Source organism: Mastomys coucha, unplaced genomic scaffold, assembly GCF_008632895.1.
Source record: "Mastomys coucha isolate ucsf_1 unplaced genomic scaffold, UCSF_Mcou_1 pScaffold23, whole genome shotgun sequence".
NCBI lineage: Eukaryota > Metazoa > Chordata > Mammalia > Rodentia > Muridae > Mastomys > Mastomys coucha.
Window position 1 is genome coordinate 36,768,141 of NW_022196906.1, and position 27,500 is coordinate 36,795,640.

General features: G+C 45.2%; 1 protein-coding gene across 3 annotated transcripts in view; it reads right to left on the bottom strand.

Moving 5' to 3' along the window:
- Positions 1-27,500, bottom strand: part of Grik4 (glutamate ionotropic receptor kainate type subunit 4) — a 433,126-nt gene that overhangs the window by 298,439 nt on the left and 107,187 nt on the right. For all 3 annotated transcript variants that reach the window (XM_031343459.1, XM_031343458.1, XM_031343457.1), the window contains exons 2-3: positions 9,757-9,861; positions 1,366-1,497 (exon numbers count right to left, since the gene is read on the bottom strand). In XM_031343459.1, coding sequence (XP_031199319.1) covers positions 1,366-1,447 — 82 coding nt within the window. In that variant the 5' untranslated portion in view covers positions 1,448-1,497; positions 9,757-9,861. The remainder of the gene's footprint in view (positions 1-1,365; positions 1,498-9,756; positions 9,862-27,500) is intronic.

The window sequence follows — 27,500 nt, forward strand, 5'->3', positions numbered from 1 at the left end:
CGGGGGAGAATTAAATCACCTGTCCACATTTCAGTTGTCCATCAGCAGCCATTGCATTCCCATGGAGAAATGTGCCCATGAGGTAACATGGAGGAGCAGTTTGAAACTTACTGTGCCAGCCTCTGACATTCTTGTAAAGGTCCCTGATGCCTGACCTGGCTGTGGTCTGAACCATCAGCCTGCTTTGCCTATGTCTGGGCCTCCAGATGCCAGTCATACTCTGGTACCCTTAAGGCCAGTCCTTGTTGTGGTCCAACCATTTTTATTCTACATCACTTCCAGCCTATCAGTTTCACACTGAAGATCTGGGTCCTGCCGGGCATGGTGGCAAGACCCCTTTAATCCTGGCATTTAGGAGGCAGTCTGGCAGATTTATATGAATTGACTACATAGTGAGTTCCAGACCAGACCGGTTTATTTAGTGAAAATTTGTCTCAAAAGCAAAAAAAAAAAAAAAAAAAAATCCAGTCATGACCACAGCAACTCTGCTCCACCCACATCCAGTCTGGGAAGAAGGACTCACAGTTACCCGCATAACTCCCACCAGAAGAGTCATCTAACCTAACACTGGAGGGCCTGCTCTCAGGAGGCTCCTGCTCAGCCCACAGGATTTGATATCTGATGCCACACTGACCTATTTCTCACATATACATGTACCACCAGGTCCCAAGATCTATGGAGCCTTGGCTTCCAATGGTCAAGGCTTTTCACTTACAGCAGGGAGGAGGCACCTGGTTTTCCCCACCCTGACTGCCAGGAGTAGAGGTGCCAGAGGTGTAGGTGGCAACCCTGCTTGCTCTCAGAAACAAGGACAGAGAGAGTCATCCCTCTCAGAGCTACGCCATGGCTAGCAGATAACAAACTCAAGACCCTTCCTAGCAGGCTAGACTGGAATCTCCAAGCAGACTCCTGACTTCATCCAAATTGACAAATACAACCTTAACACCAAGTTCTAGATTCTTCTTTAACTAATCAGAAGAAAGAGGCAACCAACTACTTATCTCTGGTCCTGGATCTGGAATCCCTATGGCCATTTTCACCTTCCTCCATCGCTAACAACTGCCCCTTCACATTCAGGGCTGAACCTGTCATGAATTATACCAGGGAGTGAGCATCATTTTATTCTAGACACTGGTGGAGTCTGGCAGGAAGGACAGATGGAAGCCATTAGCATGGGCCCCCTCATCGCCTCCAACTCCACATCCACATCTGTATCTGCCTCTGCCTCCACCACCTCCATGTCTGTCACAGCCCCATTCAGGGAGGTCGGGGAAGCAGGCCACAGAGCCTATGAAGTGTAGACATTTCCTCTGTGTACACTTAGGGTAGCAATGAGACTATCATCTGGAGCCAGACTGTACTTACCGATCCTCAGGGAGTGCGGGCTACAGGCCACCATCAAGAGCCAAGCAGGAAGCAGCACCAGAGGAGCGGAGACCCGGGGCATCTTCTATAACTCCTCATGGAGCCCTCTGCTGGTCTGGGCATGACATAACGCTGCGAGGGAACAGAGAGAGGAAGCATGTGAGTCCTAACCAGGGTAGGAGTGACAGAGGCTCCAGAGAGCATCCAAGAACCTAAGTAGAGAGAGGTGCCGATCCCTCCAGGAGAGCTTCTGGCAGCACCCAGGAGAATTGCAGGCAAAGCCCTGGAAAGGGCCTTAAACTCTCCTCCTGCACTCATCAAAGCCCCGATGCACACAGGGCATAACAGTCAACAGGGTACATCATACCCCGCTTTTCCTTCTAAATCTCTAGTTAGGAATTAAGAACTTCGGTTTGTCTTAAGGCATAGAAGCCATGGTTAAGCAGAAGAGAAGGCATGAGAAGAGGTATTCCCCTAGCACATGGGATGGGTCCAAGCACCGTTCCCCCAACTGCCACATACGTGGTTTTACAAGGCCTCTCTTTGTCTCAGCGCAGCTTCCTTATTTGTGTAAGTCCTATTAATTCCCTCTTGGGAAGCTGGTCTGAGGACCACAGAGGGGAAGCTACTTTATGGAGGCTTGCCCTAAATGAGAGGATACATGCATGTCACTTCCTCCGTGGCTGGGTTGGAAGACATTTTCTCCCAGCAAATAGAGCTGACAGAGGAGCACGTCTCTATGGTTTCCGTACCTGGTTCAGCTGCCAGATGCACTAACTGAGCCCTTCTCATATCCTTCCTCTACCTCCTCACCTACCTGATATCAAAATTGAAGCTATCATGGACTGCCCCTCCCCAAAGCAGCAGGGCCACCAACCCTCCCATAACCTCTTGATTACTCTAAGACTGTAGCAAACCAGTTCTGCCTCATCACTGGGATGAAAGTGGGGGTCCGAGCACCTGCATATTTAATTCTGGATGCTCCAGGATAGGAGAAAAGTATTCAAATGTTTCCCCTCCCCACCTGATAATCAACAGAAAACCAGTGAAAAGCCTTGAACAGATACTTCAGTAATATAACCAATGGGCTATGCACATTTGAAGAGATGCTCAGATCTATCAGCATCAAGGAAGCACAGTTTTAAGACACATTCTTTACCAAGTATTAGCTGGAACATGGAGCAACTAAGTCTCTCACACAGTATGAGGGAGCATAAGTTGTGTATGTGTGTTGGAGAACTGGTCTACCTGAGCTTTTCACACATCCTCATGAACCAGCAAGTCTGCTCCTTAGTACTTCTCCAATAAAAGTGCATGTATGCTCACTAAAGGCATGTCCTAGAATGTACACAGCAGCAGTTTTTATATTTGCCCAGGCTGGACACTACTCAAGTGTCCAGCAGCAGAATGGAGAAATAGACTATATAATCATACAACTCAGTGTGATAAAAACATGGACATGAATAACCAACTGCTACATGTAATGGCACAAAGATGGTCATGAACACAAAACTGAGAAAAAGTTACTAGATGCAAAACTGCATACAGAATGGCTCTAGCGTGTAAAAACAAACAAAAGCACTGTGCAATCAAAAGTTCAGTCAGTGACAAAATGTTGTCACCAAAATGATGGGTTAGAAGCAAGCAATGCCTTTAAGCTTTTCTTTGGTTTGAAATTGACACAGTCAGAAAACAACTTCTCCATGAAGTGAGTAGCAGAGGAATTTGCCAGAGTTCAATGATGGACAGACAGAGATGTGGAGAGTCTCAGAACCTCTGGTTATCAAACCAGAGGGCAAGAAAAAGCACAACACCAACTGGAGAGATAGCTCAGCCAATAAAGTGCTTGCATGAGGGCCTGAACATGGTATCCAGAAACCACACAAGAAAGACAATTGCATGTTTGTTATCCTAGAAGAGGGAAAACAAAGACAGGCAGATCCCTGAGGCTTGCTGGGCAGCTAGTCTAGCCTACTCAGCAAGCTCCAAGACAGTGATAGACTCTGCCTCAAAATGAAGGGTGGACACCCAAAGAAATGATATCTAAGCTTGTCCCCTGCCTCCACTCATATGTGCACACATGCACTTGCACATTCATGAACATGCACACATAAAAGGAGAGAGAGAGAATAGCCCACAGAGCCTTGCAACAGAGAAAAATAAAAGGAGACGTACAATGACGACAGAGGCAAGGCAGAAAGGGAGTCTGGATTTAGCTGTTCTGGGAGCTGCCAGGTACGTTGGCTTTTCAAAATGCTCTGCCTGTCTCAACACAGAAGGCTTGTGCAAGAAATAGGGAACCATATTGAGAAGGTTGCAACAAACCAAGCTCCTGTCTGGAGAAACCAAGTTTCTACATTTTTCTTTTCCCTAGAACTCACAGCAGTTATTACAACACTTTCCAGCCAATCTCTGCCTTGCAATACCGAGTGGTCCCAGTAGAATGCTACTGAAGCAAGTGCATTTAAAAAAATATATAAACAGTAGGATTTGGGTCAGAGACACAAAAAGAAATGAAGTTGCTTTTCCCTTAAGACTGGGAACTCCCAGCAGGCAGTCAGAGAAGGTCAGAAGATGAGGAACTGTGTAAAATTTCATGTAGACTCTGGGCCTTGCAAAAACACAGACTTTGGAAATTGGGAGCTTTGCTGTACTCCTCCATCCAATAGAGTCTGTTGTCCTGACCTCCTTGGGGAGCGCCAGGTGGATGCCTGGGACCCAGACTCCAGTGGAACTCAGCATCAATCTGGCCTTGGAAACACTGAACTAAACTATCCAGAGTAAACTCAGGCTGAAGGAAAGTTGCTCTTTGGTATTAGTTTGTACCAATAAGCAGGGAAACAAAACTATTCCATCCAGCTTGCTCCCGAACCTCTCCCATAATCAGCAAGACAGGAAACACACCCAGGAAAGGAAAGGAGACTAACCTGAGCCTCAGCTTTCTTCAGGGAACATGGAGCTGTTAAAGACCCCGGAAGAGGAACAAAGTGGCTGGGGCGCCCTTGGCCACATCAACACCCTAGGGGAGACATTATCTGTTCCAATATTATTATTGAGGCTCTCATTTTTTATGACTTGTTCATACACAAACTCCCCTCTTCCTATTCTTTTTTGTCTCTAAATCTTCAGTTATTTGGAGCGGGGATTGATTTTTCTTTCTCTGCCTCTCCTTCTAACTGACAGTCGCTCTCACGTTCTCTCTCAGCGTGGCCATCAATTTCTACATTTTGCCCATTTTTCTCCTCTCATGTTTTGAATGCTCTGACTTTTTTGCTTCCATTTTCCTTTATCTTTTCTCCTAATTACAATGTCCTATCATGCCATATAATTTTACTGTTTATATTATTTCCACCACCACCATCCATGTTGCTGTTGCCAGGGTTGACAGTTGTGGGTGTTGAGATCTTTCATATTTTCCCTACCTGTTGCTATTTCCTTTTCACTCTTCTCAGGGCTATGGGCTAAGCATAACAGTAGATGCTCTGCTGCTGAGCTACACACCCATCCCAGCTAAGGAGTCAGGGCACCTTATTCTAAACCCAAACCTAACTCATCTCTAATTTCAGTAAATATTTCAATGCAACACAAAAGGGGATCTAAAGATGTCCATCTGAAGACTAGGATTCAAGTAGGCACAGATGCTATGCATTAAAATAGTAGAAATAAACAACAAAAAAACATAGATAATATAGCTATGAAAAACTACAGTGCATGTATATCCCTTTAGGCTGTATATTGATGGCAAGATTAGAGGATTAATGACTGAAGACATACCTCATATACTTCTTCTGTCTCTAATACATCTCTCTTAACACAACAGAAGGACTCCACTCTTATGAGACCTACAGAGAAGGTTCAAGCTACATATATGTGCTCTGACAGCATATTCATTGTGTCAAAACAGACTAACCTCTAACAAAAAAAGTAACAAGAAAACTATAATGTAAAATTTAGTTGAGAAATGTTCGACATTTCACAGTAATCTGCTACCAAAGGATACATCAACAAGAGATCATTTTCCTTAAAAAAGACTCTCACATAAAAGTATAAGAGCTATCTATCCTAACATATCCTCAAGTCTCAACATAAAAATAAAAGATATATGAAAATAAAACAGCAAAACTTCCCCCTCCAAAGTTCATAATTTCATAGCAACTGACTCCAAAGATAATGAGTTAAGATGGAATAGTAGAATGGAGAATTTTACAAAATGACTTTTTAAATACCAATGAGTTCCAAGAAAATACATAAAAAATAATTGGACCAATTAAAAAAGGCAATAAACAATATGAATCAGAAGTTCAAAAGACAAAGACTTTTCAAAAGAATTAAACAGAAATCATGGATATGAAAATCCCATTAAGCTAAATTTAAAAACTCAGTTGAAAGCCTGACCAAAAGACTAAGCCAATTAAAAATGAGACTTTCAGGGGCTGGAGACAAGACTGACAAGTTAGAATACTCAGAACATAACAATTTTTAAAATGTAAGAAATTATGAACAGAAAATGCAAGACTCTTGGGACATAATTAAAAGACCAAATTTATATAATTTTGATGTAAAGGTAGGTGATGAGATACAGACTGAGACCATAAAACCTTTTCAGTTAAATGATGTCAAGAAATTTCCCGGAACTTTAGGAAAGATGGAGACATACAAGAAAAGGAAGCATCTAGAGGCCAAAACAGGGAGGACCAGAAGAGAACCTGCTTATATTACAGTTTAAAAACAAAATACAGAGGAAAGAAAGAATATCGAAAGTTGTCAGAGAGAAATACTAAGTCATTCTAAAGGTAAACCTATTAGAATAGCTCAAATATCTCAACAGAAACTCCAGGAAAAAATAGGATTTTTTTCAACCATAGAAGAAAACCCCACCAACATAGATTACACTATCCACTAAAGTTAACCTTTAGAATAAAAGAAAATATAAAGATCCTTTAAGGTAAATAAAAGCTAAAGAAATTCATGACACAAAACCAGCACTGCCAAAGATATTTCAAGAGCTTTTACACACAGTATAAGAAGACAAACACGACCCCAAAAGCACAGGTACTAATAAATCTCACGAACAATAAATAAGCAAATGAGAATTAGAATCACTCATTAGGAAAAAACAATAAAGTAGTAGAAATTAACTGATAACCCTCTATTAGAATTCCAACATCAATGGTTTTAGTTCTCTCATTAAATGCTGTTAATTAGGCTGGGTAATTAGGTCAGAAATAAGGATCCAACTGGATGCTGCCTGCAAGAAACACACCTCACTGGCAAAGACATAAGCAGACTGAAAAGAAAAGGATGAAAAATGATATCCCAGGCAAATAGAATCTAGAAGCAACAGAAGTGGAATTTACACACAACAAAACATCTCTACCTCCAAAACTCAAAAAGACAAAAAAAAAAAATCACTACAATATTGGTAAATAGAACAAATATGTCAGGAAGATATAATAACAATAAATATATGTGCAGTAGTTATCAATAACCCCTGTTTTGTAAAACAAGCACAGTTGGAGAGGAAATCTCCAATAAAGTAATAGTGAGTGACTTCAGTATGCCCATGTATGTGTGTGTCTGTGTGTTTGTGTGTGTACATATATGTGTATGTGTGTACGTGCATGTATGTGTATGTATATATATGTGTGTATGTATGTATATGTGTATATGTGTGTATGTATGTGCCTGTGTGTCGATATCTGTGTGTGTGTGCATGTTTGTATCTGTGTGTGTCTGTATACACGTGTATATATGTCTGTTTGTGTGTTTGTGTCTCTCTGTGTGCCTCTGTGCCTGTGTCTGTGTCTGTGTATATCTCTTTCTATGTTTCTGTGTCTATGTGTGTGTGTCTATGTGCATGTATGGGTGTCTGTATGTGAGTCTGTTTCTGTGTGTGTGTGTGTCTGTATCTGTGTGTGTCTGTGTGTCTCTGTGTGACTCTCTGTTTGTATGTCTGTCTCTGTGTCTCTCTGTGTTTATGGGTCTGTGTGTCAGTATGTGTGTTTATATGTGTATGTGTGTATGTTTCTGTCTGTGTGAGTATGTGTGTGTATATCTGTGTCTGTATGTGGGTCTGTGTCTTTCTCTGTGTGTCTGTGAGCCTGTGTGCATAGTATGTATGTATGTATGTATGTATGTATGTATGTATGTGGCTGTTTGTATATATATATGTGGATATGTCTATCTGTGTATGCCTGTGTGTGTCTGTATGTTTCTGTGTGTCTATGTATGTAAGTATGTGTATGTATGTGTGTGTGTGTATGTATGTCTCTGTGTGCCTGGGTATATCTGTGTATGTCTCTGTATGTATGTATATCTGTATGTGGATGTATATCTGTATGTGTCTGTGTGCATCCATGTGTCTGTTTGTGTATATGTATACCTGTGTGTATGTCTCTATATATTTCTATGTGTCTGTATGTCTGTCTGTGTGTATGTTGGTGTGCCTGTGTGTTTGTCTGTCTGTGTGTGTCTCCTCCCTTCTGCACATCCCTAGAATTAGGGTCTCCTCTGTGAGCCAGCACTGCAGCCTGTGGTGACTCAGAGGCAGCACTTTCCTCTCTGGCTGATGCTGTTGGAAGTCTCCAGCTGGGATCACTGTGAACCTCTTAAGAGCAAGGACTGTCCCCAGCTTTCTGTGGTGTCCCTAGAGTCTCCACATAAACAGGGATGCATGGTGCCTGTTTGTTCAATGAGCATCAGGCCTCAAATGGCCCCCTGCTGCAGGAAGGCAAAGGAGGATCCAGGAGGGAATAGAGGAGTACAGGAAACTCCAATGATAACAAATGAGGTTCAGAATCTGTCTTTTAATTCTTGAAGTAGTCGGTATTTTTTCTCCCTGCTGTGACAAAATACTTGCTAGAAGTAGCTTAAAAGAAGAATTTGTTTTAGCTCATACATTGAGAGGGGAAGTCATGCCAGAGTTCAGAGTGGCTGAGGTGTGTTACTGGGATTCCCCATATCCCAGAAGAGAGGAAGCAGAGAATGCAAGCCAAAAGCAAGGCCAGGCTGAAACCCATGAGCCCTGCTCCCCAAAGACCCACTTCCCCCAGCTAAGTTCTACCTTGTAAAGGTTCTACAAACTCTTTAACAGCAGTACCACCCAGGTACCAAATGCTCAAACACAAGCCAGTGGGAAACATTTGGCATGCAGATCACAGCACTGGGTGTTGGTACAAAGACAGATTAAAGCAAAGCCAGTCTCAAGGGAAGCTTGGTACTCTTACTTATTATGATGGTGTTGGTTCTTTGAGTGATTGGCTGTCTCCACACTGGCACGCAAGCATACCTAAGCTAGGGTTGTGTGTGTTCAGCCTGCTTTAAGGAGCCTCACATAGTTTAGCAGGAGAGGAGGTTCCTGATTTGAGGGTTTAGTATGGCGCTTATAAATGCTAGGATCCTGGCTTCTCTGGCCCTAAATTATTCAGATATTTTTATCCAGCTGCTAGCTTTTTAAGACTAGATCCTCTGCATGTTGGTGTAAGGCCAACACCTCAATCAGTTTAGTTTAGTTTTGTTTTGTTTTTTAACAGAAAAACTGAAAGTGCCAGCTTTCTGCTCTCCCAAGGAAACAGTTTGAAGGAGATGGAGTGACAGGCCCTGGCTCTGGGTGACCTTGAGCTAACACTCAGTCTTCTTGGATGCAGCCTTCTGATCTGTAACAGAGTTTGTTTGGTGGGTAGACTCTCCCAACACTTGGGGGGGCTGCAAACCACTGAGCCTTCCACTCATGCTAGAGGCAGTCCTTTCTATTCTTATAAGGCCTGGCAGATAATCTCTCACCATTGGGCCCAGGGTTAAGGGTTCCCAGACCTTACAAACCATTGTTCTGGAATGTGGTCTCTAGGTTCAGGCAGATGCTAGGGCCAGGCACATCAAAAGTCACACCTGCATGAACTGAGTGTAGTTCTGTCATCAAATAAAATACACAGGATTAATCCAGCACTTACTTAGCTGTCTGCATGATAATTACCATGACGGGTGCTGGCTAGGTATAAATGAAAAGCATTTTATGTAAATGGCTATATTTAGTATTGCTTTAATACAGTATAACTGGATTTTTACAGTTCTTTCCTTTTTGACAGTTCATTTATCCATTTGACAATATTTACAGAGTCTGTAAAGTATGCCAGGCATTGTTCTAGAACTTGTGGTATAGTTGAACTTGGAATGCCAAGGGACCAGATGCAGACCTATGCAGCCTTACTGGGAGTACTGTTCTGGACACCCCATGTAGTCCAGAACATGTCTATCACAAGAACAGAGGGTGGGCCTCATTCAAAGAAGGCAGGAGCTGGCCCTGACCTTCAAAAATAGACTCTGTTAAAGCAAAAACCATCAGAGACCCCCCTTTTTTTCATTCATTAAAAACCCAGGAAGAGCAATGCCTACCTCCGGGACAACGAGAACCAGAAAAGCAGGGAACAACTCGGACTTTTCCACCTGTGTCCCCAGTGCCTGGCACAGACTGGCACATAGTAGGTACTCACACGGTATCTGTTGAAATAAGGGAAGAGAAAAGAATAAATTTAGAAATGGTTTGGTACTTAACATGTTGGATAGGAGTTCACAATCTAAGTATAATTTCGCCCCAAACCAAGCTCCCCATCTGTGGCCCTTTACTATCTCTGACCTAGCTCAAAAGTGCCATTCATCAGCTGTTGCTATGGCAGCCTCTCTCTCCAAAGACTGTGGAGCACTGTGGTGAGAGCTGACACTCTGCCTCTCTGACTCTGCTTTCCCAAGCACCTGCCTCAATATGACCTCCTAATACCAACAATCTAACAGCTCTCTAGGCTATACAGATTCCTCAAGTCAGAAGAGGTATTCCTTGAACATGCCTCAAACTGAATCATCTCTGACCCCCAATTCTATGTCTCTATTTTGAGCATAAAACCTACCCAGCTGAGGCTTTCTCCCTCTCATTCACAGCATCACCTCCAACACCTTGGACAGCGCTCACAAGCCGCCACCACAAATAGATACAATTGCCTTGGACAGCGCTCACAAGAGGCAACCACAAATAGATACAATTGCACGAACCAGTAGTTGTTTCCCTTGACACTTACACTGTCATGGAGAGCAGGGAACATCTCTTCCAGGCGTATATCTACCCAACACACATGCAATGGGGCCTGTTCTGCACAGGAACTCAATAAACAATTACTGATTCACACTAGTGGCCAGTTGATGGAGTGAACAATCATAGCCTGAGGACAGCCTACCACAGTCCTGTATGGCTGGGTACGCTGTCTGGAGCCCCAGCCCTCCTGCACCGAACGGCAACTCTTCTCATTCAGCGGTCTCTGCACTATCCTCTCCTGTCCTCGTGGGACTACTACCTCATTAATCGTGATTTTTCTGGGTGGGACAGAGAGGGAGCTGACAGCCAGCAGACAATGTTTGGTGGTGAAAAGGACAGAGAAAATCAGAGGGGCAGTCAGATTAATTACAGGTTTTCTCTCGGCTGTGGGCAACAAGATCTTGATTACTTCTCCTGCCGCTCCAGGCTCCTTAAGACAAATGGATGTTTGCTTCCCTGCTGTTCTTTCATTCCCCCTAGCTGGGAGAAAGAGCAAGCAGCAGGCAGCTGCTCAGATAGAGGGTCTAGGGTAGTGGCAGGCCACCATAGAGGAAGAAGCCATTCCCTTTCCCAGACTCCATGGCCACTTGAGGGAGAATTTATTGTTGTCTCCTAACACAGTTGAGGATCACTTTGTAAATATCTCATCTCTTTAGCAACAGGTAAGATGGCGCCAGGATGCAATACTGCCTGGAGAGTCAGGGCCTGGACACACAAGCTCTCTGTAAGTCAACTCTTGAAGCATCAGTTTCTGATGTTGCAAAGTGAAGGAATCAGGCTAAATGTTCTCAAATGATCTTTTAAGCTCTGAAATCCTGCAGTTCTAAGGACGGAAGTCCATGATAACAGAGCATTTATTGACTATTTATGGATGTTTACTATGTGCAAAAACCCCATTTTCAATTTATTTGGTCTTCAGAAGACCCCCTATGGGGTAGACTCACTCATTCATTCTCCCCACCAGCAGACAGAAAGCCAGAGGACAGAGAGGTTGAGTGGTTTGCCAAGGTCATGCAACTAGCAAAGGCAGAAACAAGACCATCATATCCAGGACCCTATTTTCACTCACTACTCATTCCCTCCCCCATCTTCTTTGTGTGTCCTAGAACCTAGCATGCAGTAGGTACTTGAGGACAGACAGATCCCAGTAATGCTCTACAATGATGTTGGAGGGCAAAATATGACATATACCTCAAGCCATCTGCACATCTTGCTGAGTTAGGAAGCATGAGTCTAAGGATGCCCTCTGGAAAAAAATGCAGCCCCTGTCTCCTCAACCATTAACAGTTCCCATAAAGAGCTGTTACTGGGCATTTGTAGCGAGTTACAAGATAGTAGAGTCAATAGGAAGTGTTGAACATAGGCAGCGGGAGCTGAGCCTGGACTGATCCATTATTAAGGACAAAATGAAGAACTGATAGCTGGGCATATTGCCCAAACCAAGTCTGACTTTGGGAGTGTCCCATCCTCATTGTAACTATAGGTACCTGGTAACCAACAGACCATAGGACAAGGGACACCTGGTAACCAACATACCATAGGGCAAGGGACACCCACCCAGAATTCTCAACTACTATTAAACAGAAAGTATTGGACTCAACCCTCCCACACATACACACCTAAACCATTCCCAGATAGATTTCAGACTAACTCACCTTTAAACAAGCCTCTCTCACTACAGGCCAGAGCATGCCTGCTCTCCTAGCCCAGCAGCTGCTGTGTGTCCTTACGCTGACTGTGTAATTTCTTGGGGCTTTGTGTCCAGCGCCATAAGACCACAATGGGCTGTACCCCTCACTGGAAAGGCAGGAGCCTGGATCTCAGACCTAATTGCATTCAGTAAGCATGGTCTCTCTTTCTTCATCTCTCCTGCCCCATTCAGCCTTTCCATCCAGCTCCTGCGCACAAGATGGCCTAGTCTGCATCCGCATAGCCTGACAAGACTTTCTCCAAGGCCTGCTTACTGGAATGACTCTAGAGCCTTCATTCACCTCTACAAAATAGTTCCAAGTCAACCTTGCTCTGGAAGTTCTTCCTTCAGCCACAGAATCTCTCCCCTCAATACCAGAAACTCTCTATGTAGCCCCAGAAGCTCTCTCTGCAGCAATCAGTCCTCCTACCCCACTCAACCTCAGCCAGACCAGGAAAAATATCAGCACACTACAGGTGAAGCACACTACTATGTGACCTTGGGCTTGTCATTTAACCTCTGAGGGTTCCTGTTTCCTTTTCTGTGACAAGAGCGAATTGTACTCACACTACCTACCTTTCAGGGTTACTAAGATGACTAGATGCATGAAGAATTGCTTTGCAGATGAAGAAAGTACTTTGGGAGCAAAATAATGCAGACAGTTTCCATGCCTGGACTGGCCAAAGCACCTGACCCCTCAGAGCGGATCTGCCTTATACTTTGTCCCCTCTTTGAATATTTAAATCAAGTGACAACTGCCTGCAGGCAGTTCTCCAAATCCTGGCACAGAGCCTTGCCATGTGTGACGCTAAGTGACATGAATCTGACATTCAGGAAGTACAGGCCATCATTACAGACAGTGAAGGGGAAGCATGGAATGTTTTAGCTCAATGGGTCCAGCCTTCTGCCCACAGGCTGCATGTGGCCAAGGATAGGTATGAATGAGATGCAACACAAAATTGAAAACTTACTTAAGGCAGTAGATTTCTTTGTGATTATTGTTATTATTTGTAATTTGGTTTGCATGATTGATTCTTGAGTGTGAACTTTTGTAGATGAGAGTGTGATTACCAAAGCTAAGGCTCTCAATCTTCCTAATGCTACGACTCTTAATACAGTTCTTCAGGTTGTGGTGACCCTCAACTAGACAATTATTTTGTTGCTAGTTCATTGCTGCAATTTTGTTACTGTTATGAATCATAATGTAAATATATGACATGCAGGATATCTGATATGCGACCCCTGTGGAAGGAGTCATTTGACTTTCAAAGGGGTCAGACCCTATAGGCTGAAAACTGCTGCTCTAAAGGGTGACAAAGAGAAACACCTGGCTGGGGAAAGTAGCAGAGATGGCCTTTAGGATTGACTTAAAGACAGGATCAGATGGGCTGGGAGTAGATGAGCTCAGATAAAACAACACATGAGGTCCCTGCTGGGAAATGAGCCTTGCTTTTAGAAACATCTATGTCTACTGCAATAGACAAGCCCAGAGATTCCTCGAAATGAATCTTCTGTGACAATCAATGTCCTCATTGCTGCAGAGAGATAATTAGGATAAAGCCAGTCTGCTCCCTGACTCCCTGACTTCCTAAGCCTAAGATAAGCCATGTCACCTAAAGCAGATGTCCCCCATGAGCCTCACACTAGACCTATCACCCTTCAGATAAGATTTGCAGGGCTCAACCTTCTCATCTCCTGCCCTCTGAGCAAGTGGTTGGCTGTAAGAAGATGGAGAGTCAGTTGTCAGCTTCAGGTGCACAGAGGGCCACAGAGTCTGATGGGAAGGGTGGGACTGGCTTGGAGTATAAGAAATGGTCCTGGCATTTGTCTGAGCCATTGGGCTACTCTGGAGAGAGATGAGCTCCTTGGAGAGATTATACATCATGGTTTTGAAAGAGATCAGCTCAGTGCTGGAGTGTGGGCAACACATTCAGAGCCCTCATAAGAGAGTATCTGCGAAGGAACAAAGGGGATACAGAGGGGAAAGATGAAGGGAGAGTGGATCTTAGGGCAGGGTCTAATCATCTCGCTGATATTTTGGAGGTGGAGGGGGGCTGTCCTGTAGACTTTTGTGTGAGCCTTTTGGAGAGTCTGAAAGAAGCTGGGATGCTCAACCTAGAAAAAAGATGGGATGGGGTGATATCCTGCATCAGAGCAGACAGTCAAAGTGTCACCCTGGGAAACCAGAGGTTTATCTGAGACTCACAGACGATGACACCTAGGGTCTAGGCCAGAGGTTGGGAATCTAATGTGATAAGGAAGAAGTCCCAAGGCCTGGAGCTCCGAGAGCACCCTTGGCCTGGCTCTGTCACCCCAAGTGGATACCTCCAGTGCACCCCTTCTGTCTGTAACCACATACATAAGCAATTCTGATGTCTTAGATGCCATTTTCAGAAAGCAAGGCTCAACTGCTTTGTCTTAAATCTTAGCCAGCACAGGCAGAGATTCAGCCATCTGGGCAAACATTGCTGGACCAGCCCCTCAACTCTCCCTCCCAGCCGTAGAAAATCTGAAAAACTAAATAAAGGACCAGAGGCTGGGTGTGTAGTTCAGTTAGTAGAGAACTTTCCCAGCATGCACAAGGCCCTGAGTTCTATCTTCAGTACCACTTAAGATGGAGTAGTGACATTTGTCCATGATCCCAGCACTTGGAAAGAAGCAGGAGAGCCAGAAAGTGCATAGTGTGTCTTTGGGTACATAGTGGGTATGAGGCCAGTCTGAGTCACATGTGAGTCTATATCAACAGTAACAACAGTTTCTATGATAAAATTTCATACAATGTAATGGACATCCCTTTCAAAATTCAGAGTGACTCACTGATTCTACAGGCCAACAATGAAGAATCATCTAGAAGCACAAGGATGGCCTGACCTACCCCTTTCCTCTGTCCATCTCAGTCAGCACAGATTGTCATCTACTTAAGGCAGAATCCAGCAAGGGCTCCTTGAGGAGGCTGAGGGTACAAACTGGCTCTGGCCAACTACCCCTGGAAGAGGCCTGAGGACCTACGTCAGTTGTAGGAGATAGGACTTTAGGTTTCATTCTACAGTGTTCTGTTTGCATTTTAATAGAAAAAGGTTGGTTTGCTCTTTCAATTAAAAGCTTGATCAATAATTTAAAAAGCAAAGTGTCATGATTCTCTCCTGGGCTGGCTCTAGGTTAGCAAGCACTCTGTACTCCTGAGCCTGAGTCCCTGTTCAGGAGAGGGAGGCTGATCACACCTGAACTCATCAGGCTCAAGTGGTTAGGAATTCTGGGTCTGTCTAGGACTCTCCTACCCTCTCTGGAACATTCCTTCCTGGTACAGGTGCTCTGGCTACCCAAAGGGAAATGGAGTTGCATCCTTCTAGGCATCCTTTCCTCACCATGGCTACAAACCACCTCAGTCAATCTGCAGTCCCAGTTCATATCCCCACAGACTCCAGCTTCTGTTCTCAGCTAGCTAGATCCCAGGCTCTCCATACGAGGAGAGCGGTCTCATGGAAGAAACCATTGGATCATCATATTCAGCCATGTTTCCAGGGTATAGAGCGCATCGTCTCCAGGAGCTACTCTACAGAAGCCCTTGGCCACAGGCCCCAGAAGAAATCACATCAGGGTCCTATCACTTCTGTTTGCTGTTGGCCTGAGACAGCAAGCCTTTCTGTAGGCTGAGTATCCAGGAGCTAGCAATTCTTACCCATCCCTTCCCTAGTCACAACAACCTAAAATAAGCATTTGGTATCCTCCCTAACACACACACATCATCACAGGAGACTTGGTGACAGAGCACACACCCTAAGAACCCATCTCTGGCTGCCAGAGCAAAAGGAAAGATCAAGAATGTTGTTGCATACCCAGAAGGCACTGCCATGTTGGAGATGCATGGTTTAGGAGTTCCAGAGCAATGCATCAGTAATCATGCATGCCAGTCCCACCTTGTAGTAGGCATTAGGATGGCGGGATACACTGGTTTCCTCAAGGAGCTCCAGAGAAAACCCAATGACCTTACTTGATGATAAAAGAACATGGGAGCTCAGGAAACAGCACATCAAAGCTGCAGCTTTCTTGTTAATGTAGATTTTTGCCACTAAGCAGGGACCAGGGCTAGAAGATAGAGACGGAAAGGCATCCTGTACCCAACGCTGCTGGAGTAGGAATCTTGGAAGATGCAGGCTATGGGCCAGGCCTCCTGCTAACACACTGAGGAAAGTAAGGGACAACCACAAAGAATAACTGTAATGGCTAATTTTGATTGACAATTTGATTGGGTTTAGAAATACCTAGTGTATTAACAGAGTAGACCTTTGGTTTGGTTATGTCAGTGAAAACTTTCCCAGAGGGGAGTAACTGAGGGGTGAAGATGCTCTCTGACTTTGAACAGACCCATTCCATGGCCTGGGCACCCAGACTGAATACAAAGGGCTGGTGATAAAGTGATCTGAGAGCCAGCCTTTTCTTTTCTCTGCTTCCTGATCTACATTTACGTAAGCAGCCTCATGCCCCTGCTGTCAAAGCCATGAACCTTGTGCACTACCATGCATCCCCAGCTCTAAGCCTCCCCTAACTTGCTTCTCATTGAATATTTGGCCACAGCAATGGGGAAAGTATCAATATAGAGTTCAGGCCAACCTGCTTGACACTCATTGCATGTAAGGTGCCTCCAAAGATGTGTGTCTAAGATTCTAAGAGTTGGGTTTCTCCAAGGCCTCAAAGTCGAAGGTTAAGAAAGTTGGACTTGCTCCTCTGGGTAATAAAGAGCTCTGTGGGTTTGGGGATAGGTATGGTAGGTAGGAGTAGTGTGGAAGAAAACAGCAAGAATGGGGTACATGGTTGGTGTGGGGTACAGGGAGAAGAGGGGGGCTGCAGAAGGGCAAACAGCACTTTGAGAGAGGAATAGGAGTATGAGAAACACTGAAAGAAACTGATGTGGTCAAACCCAAAATCAGGGTACAGAGAATGCTCCCAGAAACTATAAAAGAAAGTTTCTGAGCATCCAGCATTGATGAAGGACACACATTCTATGGATTTCCAGGGTGGGCAGAGCCCCAGGCAGCTCCAGAAGCAACCTCTACAAGACACCAGACATCAAGCAAGCTGCTGGGTCTGGCTTGGGCCTAGCCCCAAACCTTGAGCTTTACTGCTGGGTGACTTTGAGGGCAGGGGTCTGACCTTGGAGTCAGAGGTCAAGCTCAAAGCTGGCTATGCACTTGTTCCCTGTGTGAACAAAGGTTCTCTGTATTTTCCTGTGAAACAGATCTGCTACAGTCTACTTCACAGCATCACTCCAACATCAGAGAAGGTGCTGCGCTCAAGAAACATTTGCAGTCGAATTAAGACAGACTTTTCCTAAATGCAATCTCTGTGGTCAGTTCTAGCACCTCTTCCTCCAGATACACCAATGCTCCACTCCTTAGTTTATTTCTGGAATCTATGCCCGATTTCCTACCTCTCATTGCATGGATTAATCTTTGGGTTTTGTTTTCTATAAAACACTTAGGATAATGTTTTCCACCTACTTGGAGACCTGTAAGTGTATGATTGATTGATTGATTATTGATTACTGATTGATCTGATGTCTGATAAAATTAAACCTATAACAAGATTTAGGAATCTAGGGAGACAGCTCAGTGGATAAGGCACTTCTCTTCCAAATATGAGGACCTGAGTTGGAACCCACGAAGCCATGTGAAGCTGGATATGGCAGAACATGGCTACACCCCAGTGTGCCTATGGTGAAATGGGAGGCAGAGAAAGAAGAACCCCCAGACATTTAAGGGCCAATTAGCCTGCTATATGCAGTGACAATAAGCAACAACGGTCCCTGCCTTTTGTTTGTTTGATTGGTTAGTTGGTTAGCTGGTTGGTTAGTTGGTTGGTTAGTTAGTTGGTTGGGTTGGGGTTTTTTTTTTTGAGATAGTGTTTCTATGTATAACTTTGGCTGTCCTGGAACTCATTCTGTAGACTAGGCTAGCCTTGAGCTCAGAGATCCACCAGCCTCTGTCCCCCAAGTACTGAGACTAAAGGTGTGTGCCACCATACCCAACAAGAGTCCCTGTCTTATTTAAGACAGGTGGAAATCAAGGATTAACCCCCCGAGGTTGACCTCTGCAGGTGCACCATGGCACATGTCTACTACTCACCACCACAGTCAACTCATAAGCACACATGCATGCACACATACATAAATATACATACAAAGTGGGTTTTTTTAAAGAGGATGTTTTAATTCTATTCATCTTCACCTTACTCAGTGGCTCATCTCAACAGTAATGCTAGTAAATAGTAACACAGACACTAGCTGGAAATTCTCCCATCCTCTCCCCATTCACTGAATGTTCTCTATTAATCTCAGCAGGAGGTAATGTTACCAGCCCAGGCTCCACTGCTTACACATGTGATCTCAGGTAAGTGAGCAGCCTCTCCAGACCTCAGTTTGTCCATCTGTAGCTAGGGGAAACGTCAGACATCTGTAAGTTGCTTTCAGAGTCTTGCTGTGGGTCTTATTGTGCCTGAGAGCAGCAAGTGCTCAAAGCTTGACAAATGTTATTGTTATTGGTGCTGGGACTGTCCAGGGCCAAATCACCATGGTCAGGGGGAAGTATTTGGTACAAATTTTCCATCAGAGCAGATGATTGTGAGCGCCTGGTGACAAGCAGTGGATAAGGCTTCTCATTGCTTTAAACTGCAGAAGCAGTTGGACCCTCAAAGCCATCTTAATGTCCCCGTTATCAAATGACATCTGGGGTTAGGGGCACAGAGTGGATCAGCTGCCCTTATGGTGCCAACCCAGCGTTAATGGTGCAAGTGAATTACAAACAAGGCCCACCTGCTGTGCTCAGCAACAAAACTCGGCAGGAGGGTAATTGCCCAGAACCAGAGCACAGGGGGACACAGTGAGCATGAAATGCATTAACCACAGGAAGGACAACTTCCCAACACTTTCCTTTTTCCATGAGACCCAAGGAGAAGCCAGCAGGCAAGAGAATGCAGGCACCAGATGGGAACTCTTCAGAATAGCAGAAGAAAGGCACTTCTAGACTACAACAGCTGGCCTTTCCAGTCTAACCTAGAGCTTCCAAAGACCCAGGCCAGCTATATACAGCCTGGTGGTCCCAATTCAACTTGGGCACTGTCTTGGTTACTATTCTGTTGCTGTGTCAAAACACTATAATCAAGGTAAGTAAAAGGAAGCACTTAGTTTGGGTTCCTGGTTGCAGAGGGTTAGGGTCCATGACCATCATGGCAAGGGAGCATGGCAGCAGGCAGGCAGGCATGGTGTTGGAGAAGCAGCTGAGAGCTTACATCTGATCCAAAAGCATGATGCAGTGAGATAGAGAGAAAGAAAGAAATAGAGATAGAGAGAGCAAGAGAGAGCCAGAGAGAACAAGCGAGAGAGAGGAAGGGAGGGATGGAGAAAGAGAGAGAGAGATGAAGAGAGAGAGAGAGCTGAAAAAGGTACTTGAGCGTTTGAAACCTCAAATCCTATCCCCAGTGACACACCTCATCTATCAAGGCTACACCTCCTAATCCTTTCCAAATAGTTCCATCCACAAGGGACCAAACATTATGGGAGCCATTCTCATTCAAAAGACCACAGGTGCCAAAAATATCCAACATCGAGTCTCAGCTGGGAGCTTCCTGCCATGGCAGGCAGCCTCCTTCATGTTAAGCTACCCAACACGAGGACTCCGAAGGCACTTATGGCCCCTGAGGGATAGGTAGGCATAAAAATCCATTCATTTGTTCATGTATACACTCACCATGCATTTTTAGAAAGAAATCTAATCGAATCAACTCTCCTCCAAAGACCAAGAGACATAAACTCGAGGTAGGTAAGTAATTTACAAAGAATAGCAAATGCAAGCCATGAGCAGACCTGGCAGCTCTGCCAGGACTGAACTGGCCTTGTGGACAAATTTTAAGACATTCAGATCAATCACCAACAACACTGTGAGGCATATCATCATCCTGGCAGCCTGACGTGCAGAGTCAAGGTACAATCCTAGGGCCTTGAGTTTCCTGCAACACAGCCTTCATGTTTCTGCCTGTTCTTGGACTCCAATGGTACACTCTACCCTGACTCCTAGGAGAGAGTCCTTCTTAGCCTCCACCTCCAGCAAGTCTCACCTGGAATACTAATACGACCGGCATCCTTATAAGTCTTATTTCTATAGGTTTCTCCTACACACACTTGCCAAAATGTAAGCCAATCCAAAATTTTTCTATTCTCTATTTTCTCTATTTCACTATTGTACCTAGAACAATGCCCACCAAACAGTAGATATCCCGTGACTGGACATAGGGGCACATGTATGGAACAACATGCAGTGGAGGCATCTACCATGCAGAATGGAGGTCTGTGTAGTGGAGGGCCCTGGGCCACCATGGAGTTACTGCCTCTGCTTGAAAAGGGGGGCAGCCCAGAAAGCCCATAGAGTTAACACCTTCTATTGATCATTGTGACAACAGAGCCAAGGGCAACATTGGAAGCTTCCTAGTGCAATTTTCTTGACAGCAAACAAGATAAGGTGAGGACAGAGAAGTTCAAATTCCTGGACATGGGAGAACCCACAATCACATTGGCTATCTGAGCACAGAAGAGGCAGGATGTCAGGCTCTGTCTACCAGCACATCCTGGAGAGAAGGGGCACCAAGAGAGGAAGCAGGTGGATCCTCAAGACAGCTGAGGGGAACTAACTGGGTTTGGATATGAAGTATTCCCCTAAAAGCTCACATGTTGATGGTCTGGTCCCTAGCAGGTAATTAAAACACTGAGAAGCCATCAGATCACAGGGGCCCAGATTTTGTTGGCACATGAAACAATAAATTCCTAAGTTGATTGGCATTGCTGGGAGGTAGTGGGAAGTAAGTTGATGTGAGTGTTCCTTCTTTTTCTCTCTCTTACCTGGTTCCTATCAGGTGGGCAATTTTGTTCTGCCATGTACTTCTCTGTCTCTCAACAATATTGTGTCAATGGAAACTACCAAAACCATGAGCCAAAATGAAATTTTCTTCCTTTAACTTGTTTTCTCAAGCACTTTATTACAAAGACAAGAACACACACACACACACACACACACACACATACATACACACAAACACACACACATGCACAAACACACAGAGAGAGGGGGAGAGAGAAAGAGAGACAGAGACACAGAGAGAGACAGAGAGAGAGAGAGCTCATTGCAGTATCTTAGGTTCTTGGACCTTATTTCTAGAAGAATTTGGAGTTCAGAGATTTGAGCTAGAGAGGCCCCAGAATGCTAAGCTCTGCTGGATGGAAGATTCTTGTGAGAGTCTTGTAGACACTAGTTTTCTTTTCTTGGCTACTTTACTGGGTTCTTATACCTACCTTCCTTCCAACCATTTTCCACTCCAATTCCTTCCAACCCCCCCCCCAAAACTAGGTTGCAAAGAAAGATTAGAAAGAGGACATAGATCTCTTTAGACTACTTCCTGCTAATTTGGGGCACTGGGTTCCTAGGGGCAAACTCAATCTTTGTTGTCAGAATATCCAGCAATCCAGCAAACTCAATAACAAACCAGCAATCCTGCAATATCAAAAGCAGCAGCAGCAGTAGGAGCAGCAGCTCCCCAAGACCCTCTCAGGGCTCTCGCATTTATACATCTATCCAGAGACCCCAGAATTAAAGGACCTACAGCTGGCAAAAAAATCATCCTCCCCAAGAGTACAAGACAATCATAGTTAATGGCTGTGTCCAAACCCAAGCAGTCCCATACCCCACACCTGGAATTAAAACAAAAACATATGCACATAACATAACCAGGTTTTTTAAGAGACCAAAATTCTCAATAGAGTGTCTAAAAGATAAGAAGGCAGAAGGGTGGAGAGATGGTAAAGATTGACCAAGAGGCTGCAGGTGGAAATGAGAGTTCTACCAGGAGCCGAGCTAGAGTCGGCTCATGCTGTATTCTGGCAGAGAACTTGCCTACACTTTGTCTGTACCCTGAGACATGGTGGGAAGCTGAATGTAAAGCCCATGGCTAGTTAAGCCAGAGAAGGACATTTCAGAACAGCCCAGCATGCAGTGTGTGGCATGCATTCTACTTCGGCCAGGTTTACAGTGAGACTTATGAGGCAAAGAACAGAACAGAAAGCTTGGAAAGCTTTGCAATTTGGCTTTAACATTTTTTTTTAAAAGCTATATGGTTATCGCCTCCCTTAAAGCTAAAGTTTTCCTGGGCATTTGGTCATTCTGATGAGAGAATCGACTAACACAAATGTGAATCCTTGCTTTAAGAGCCAGATTCCTAAATCTGTGCTTCAGAACTACCTGAAGACTGAAGAGTTCACAGATATTCAAGTGACAGTCAGAGGAACAATGACTTAAGTTTGCTTGCTCCAGAATGGATTCTAAAACCCCCGAGTCCACACTGCCCCACTGAAGCTTTTCACAGCAGCACTCACTCATTAACGTCTTCAAAACTATCTTCCACAGTCCAGCTTGAACTAGGCCGGGTACACCGCTGTGTGCAAGAGAGATAATGTGTGCTGGGAAAAACAGACAGGTAGCCATCAAATCCAAAGTGTTATCACTGGTCGCCATGGCAACAATGAGCGGGTGTGTGTGTGCTCAAGCCAGGCTTGAGGGGTCAGGGATGACTCCTCAGAAGAAAGAGTGCTTAAATGGAGACCTGCACGATGGTTTGTATTTACTCGAACGGGGAGACAGGAGGAGAGAAGAGTCCACAGCTAGCTTGAACAGTATGGAAATAGGGACCTTTGTGATCCAAAGGCTGAGAGTCAGTCATTGGCCTGTGTCCTCAATGATGCTTTAGCAAGCAAAGAGGAAAGAGCTGTAGTCCAAGGGAAGGGCTTTAAACATAGGGGTGGCACAGTAAGGATTTTTTTTATAGAAAGGCTATGGTTGCTATCTGAGGATTGTTTTAGATCAAGTCTACAGTCTAGATGGTACACTGGATGGCTGTTGACGTCCTGAGACATAGGAGGGTGGCCTGAGTGAAGTATTGGTGGTAGGAAGGAAGTTGTATATCTGGAGCACTTTTACAAGTTGGGCCTGATGGGGGCTGGAGATTGGCTGCAGATGTGGGAAAAAATGGGAAACAAGGGTGGTAGCCTGGCTTCTCATATGTGCCCAGACCAGGTCCTGAGATAGCACCAAGCCAGAGTCCGGGGGAAGAGGGAATGGCTACCCAACAGGACAGAAGAGAGTAAGAGTAGGAGAAAGAGACAACAAGCCCAGAGACTCCAGGGGCACCTGTGCTGTGTGGGAAGCAAGATGAAGGATCAAGGCCTTGAGTGCTCCCATCAGAGCTCAGGCTCCTCCAAGCTAGCCTCCTGAGCCTCAGTCTTCCTCAGCCTACAGCCCTCTGTGAGCTTCCCACACTGGGACTGGTTTCCTGATCTTCCAAGGTTAAGGGTCATTTTGGATAAAGTATATTAAGAACCACACACAAGAAAAAAAAATTTAATTCTCTCCTAAAAAGGCCAACCTGGGCTTTCCATACCACTTTGGAAGCTGTCATGGAAAGAGAGAGAGCATGCCGGTGATGGACACTGTACTATGGGGACAAACTCTGACCCCAACACCCAGCTGTATGAATTCATCACTCTAAGCCTTGTCTAGCTGTATGGGAAAGTAAGGAGAGTGATAGCACCTCTTTCTAGAGGTGTACAGGATTAAGTGAGTCAGTGTTGGCTGGGGAAGAACACCTGGTACATTGGTCCACAGTCAACAGATTAGCAAATGCGAATGAGACTGGAATTAGCTGCTATCTTTGGAAGGAGTGGGGGTTAAGAAGGTGCTGTTCTTAGGCCCAGAAACCCTAGAGAAAGAAGGGTTTTATGCACTCTGACACACCTCAAAGGCAAAACAGTGGGCTGAGGTAAAGGGACAGATGAAATCAAGCATAGCCTCAGATCCACAAAGCAGAATTATCCCAGGTACCTAAATATCACGTTGGCTCCTGAACTAGCATTACATGACTGTGATGCAACCAGACTGCTGTACACTCTACAAGACCAGGTGGGGCTGCTTGATAGGTCAGGCTCTCTCTATGCAGGAGATTCACGGTGGACTTGTTATGTAGCTCAGCAAAAGGTATATAAATACAGTCTAACATGAGCCATCAACAGCACTCACGGCACAGCCAGGGAGGTAGCAATTGTCTGCTTCGCCAGTGAATGGGATTTACCAGGAACCAGGAGAAACTGCCTGCTCTTGCAGGGCACCCCATACCATGTCTGAGAGGCTTGTGTTCCTCCTTCACTCTGCCACAGACCAATGAAAACAATACAGCCTCAACAAGGGACAGGAGAACCTGTGCTTCTCTGGAGAGAGCTGTGTTCCCTGCCTGGCTGGTGGTGGTTTCAAGAGAGCAGAGCAGGCCAGCTGACAGGCACCTTCTCCCTCTGCCTCCTCTTCTTTTCCTCCTGCACCTTCTTGTATCCCCATTTGTCACCATTTTCCCCAATGCCAACCGCCACGCCACATGCATGTGCCTGGAGGCATCATGGATCCAGAGACATCGCAAGGTTGGCAGGGCATCAGCCTCTCCTGAAACCCAACAGGAAATGTTGCTCCCATTGGCCAGATGGCACGAAAGTCTCTCACTCCAGTCTCTTTCTCACCTAGAACCCGGGTGGAGCTTGAGCATAGGGAGAAACATCCTTTTAGGGGTGGATTCTGACCCAACACCCACTTTCTTTTCATCTCCTATATGTTTGCACAAGCACTCGTATGGGCATGTATCCATGTGTGCAGGCAGGTGAGTATGAACATACATGTAAAAAGCCAGAGGTCGATGCTCCATGTCTTCCTCTACCTTACTTTTTGAGACAAGGTCTCTCACTGAACCTGGAACTCACAGACTGGCTAGACTAGCTGGCCAACAAACTTTGGGTATCCTCCTGTCTCTACTCCCCCTCCCTAGAAGAGGGATTACATGCACACACAGTAACACCTAGCTTGGTTTTTTCTTAATTTCTTAAACAGGTGTTAAGGATCCAACTCAGGTCTTCACACTTGCATAGCAAACTTTACCTACTGTGCTGGTTGGGTGTTGTTTTTGTTTGTTTGTTTGTTTGCTTTTCCAAACTTGACACAAGCTAGAGGAATCTGGAAAGAGGAAACCTCAACTGAGAAAATGACCTCATCAGCTTGGCCTTGACTGCTGATTGATGTGGCAGGGCCAGGCCCACTGTGGGTGATGTTATCCCCTAGGCAAGTGGATATGAGTAGTATAGCACAGCAGGCTGAGTAAGCCATGGAGAACAAGTCAGTAAGCAATGTTTCTCCCTGCTTTCTATTTCAGCTCCTCCAGGTTCCTAGCCATCCCCTGCTGAAGGACTGTGATTAGGCTGTACAAGCCCAATAGCCCCTTTCCTCCCCAGTTATTTTGGATCAATGTTCTAACACAGTAATACAAAGCACACTGGACTACCCACTGAGCTATGGCCCTAGATCCCCAACACCTGCTTTTCATAGGTGCTGAAATGAGTGAGCTCTGGGCAGAATATGAAGAGAGTGGGTTGTACTACACATTCAATTACATAACCACTCAGCCAACCAGCCCTTGGGAACACCTTCCCCACCAGACACTGGCCCAGGAGCTGCAATCTAATATACAACAAACACCATAGGGGGCAAGCAGGACACTCATTCTATGCTGGGGGTGAAGTCAGAGGAGGGCTCTCAGGAGAAAAGCTTCTAGCCAGAGACAAGAGGATAACATATACTTAAAAACATTTAAAGCTTTAAAGCTCTACTCTTGAGAGTAAATACCTAGACAGCCAAATGTCCATCAGCCACAAGAGAGGCGACCTGTGGCAGTCACATGGAGCTTCACTGCTATGAAAATGAGCAAGCCCTGCTATGGATGGTTCTCACAAATAGACCCAGTAAACCAAAGAGAGCCAAAGACAAAGGGCATTCGCAGAATAAGTACACATGGGCAAAACCTGTCTGCAGCATTGGAAGTCAGAACAGTGGATGCCGTGGGGTTCAGAGTAGCTAGTTGAAGATTGGAGCAGGGCAAATAGGTGTTGCCAATCCAGATGCTAGATACATGGTGTGTTTACCTTGCAAAAATTGAAAGTTGTACGTTATCGTTTACACCATACACATACAGACACACACATGCACACATGCACACATGCATGCATACATACATACATACATACACACACACATACATACACACACATATGTACATATTTTTTTCTGGAATCTTTTGTGGAAAAATCTTACAACAAAACAATTTTGAAGGCCAGAGACAACCTGGCAAATCGGGGTCATGCTTATCCCGAGATCTCTTAGCTCCTCTCCTTCACTATCTCCCCATCTTCACCCTGTACTCCAGGCCCTTCCTAATCCCTCATCATACTCTTTCACACACTAAAGCTAACAGGAAAACATCAACTTTATTAATTTATACTAAACTATCCATGACTAATTCAACAAGATTTCCCTTCCCTGAGGTAGTTCCCTTTTTAATAAAGCAGAATTAATGACTTAAGAGTCATAACCACAAGGGGACGTGAGCCGGTAGGAGAGTGGAAAGACACAGCCCTACCCCCACAGGACTCGCCTGAGGCCATGAGGATCACATTTTATGCCACCAGCTGCCTCCCTCCCAAGAGAGTGGACAGTGGTATCTCAGCTGGGACCTCTGAGGGTTTGGTTTCTCAGAGAGGAAGGCAGGCCATGGGGTGAACCCCAACAGATGACATAAACATGAAAACGTATTAGTGGAGACGGGAGCTGAGGACAGAGGCTTGGCAAGACATCTCCAGTTTCATCACCAGGGAAGAGACCTCTGACCTCTGCCTATTAATTGACACAGCTGACTTAGTTGTGCTCTGGCTGGCTTATGGTATTTAAAGGGTAGTCTCTGTGACCCCCCACCCTTCTCATCTGAGCAACTTTAACAGGCTGGGTGCAGACTCCATAGCCAAGTCACCCATTAGAACCTATGCAGGCAGAAGAGGAAGAGATGCCTGAGCCACAGCTGGCCCACTCTCTGGTACCCACTTATCTTCCTTGAAGTGGGATAAAGAAGCAAGAAAAGAACCCATGGATGCTCAGGTCCCTGGCCTCCCTGATTACCGTTCTCCTTGCTCCCAACCATCAAAGCAGAGCTTGGCTGGAGTGAGGAGTGGGTGTTGGCATCCTGCTTTCTTACAACAGAACATAGAAGGTTGTTCAAGCTAGCCACCTCTCAGAGGCTGGAAGATCACCTCTTGGCATGGAAGCTCATGCTTGTACTAAGCAGAGATCAGCAGAGAGGAGAGAGAGATGACTTTCCCTGGAATTCCCACCAGTCTGCCAGGGTCTCCTCAGAGACAATGCCATGGGTATCTGGTCCCCAAAACCCCTGTCTGCAGATTTCTAACTT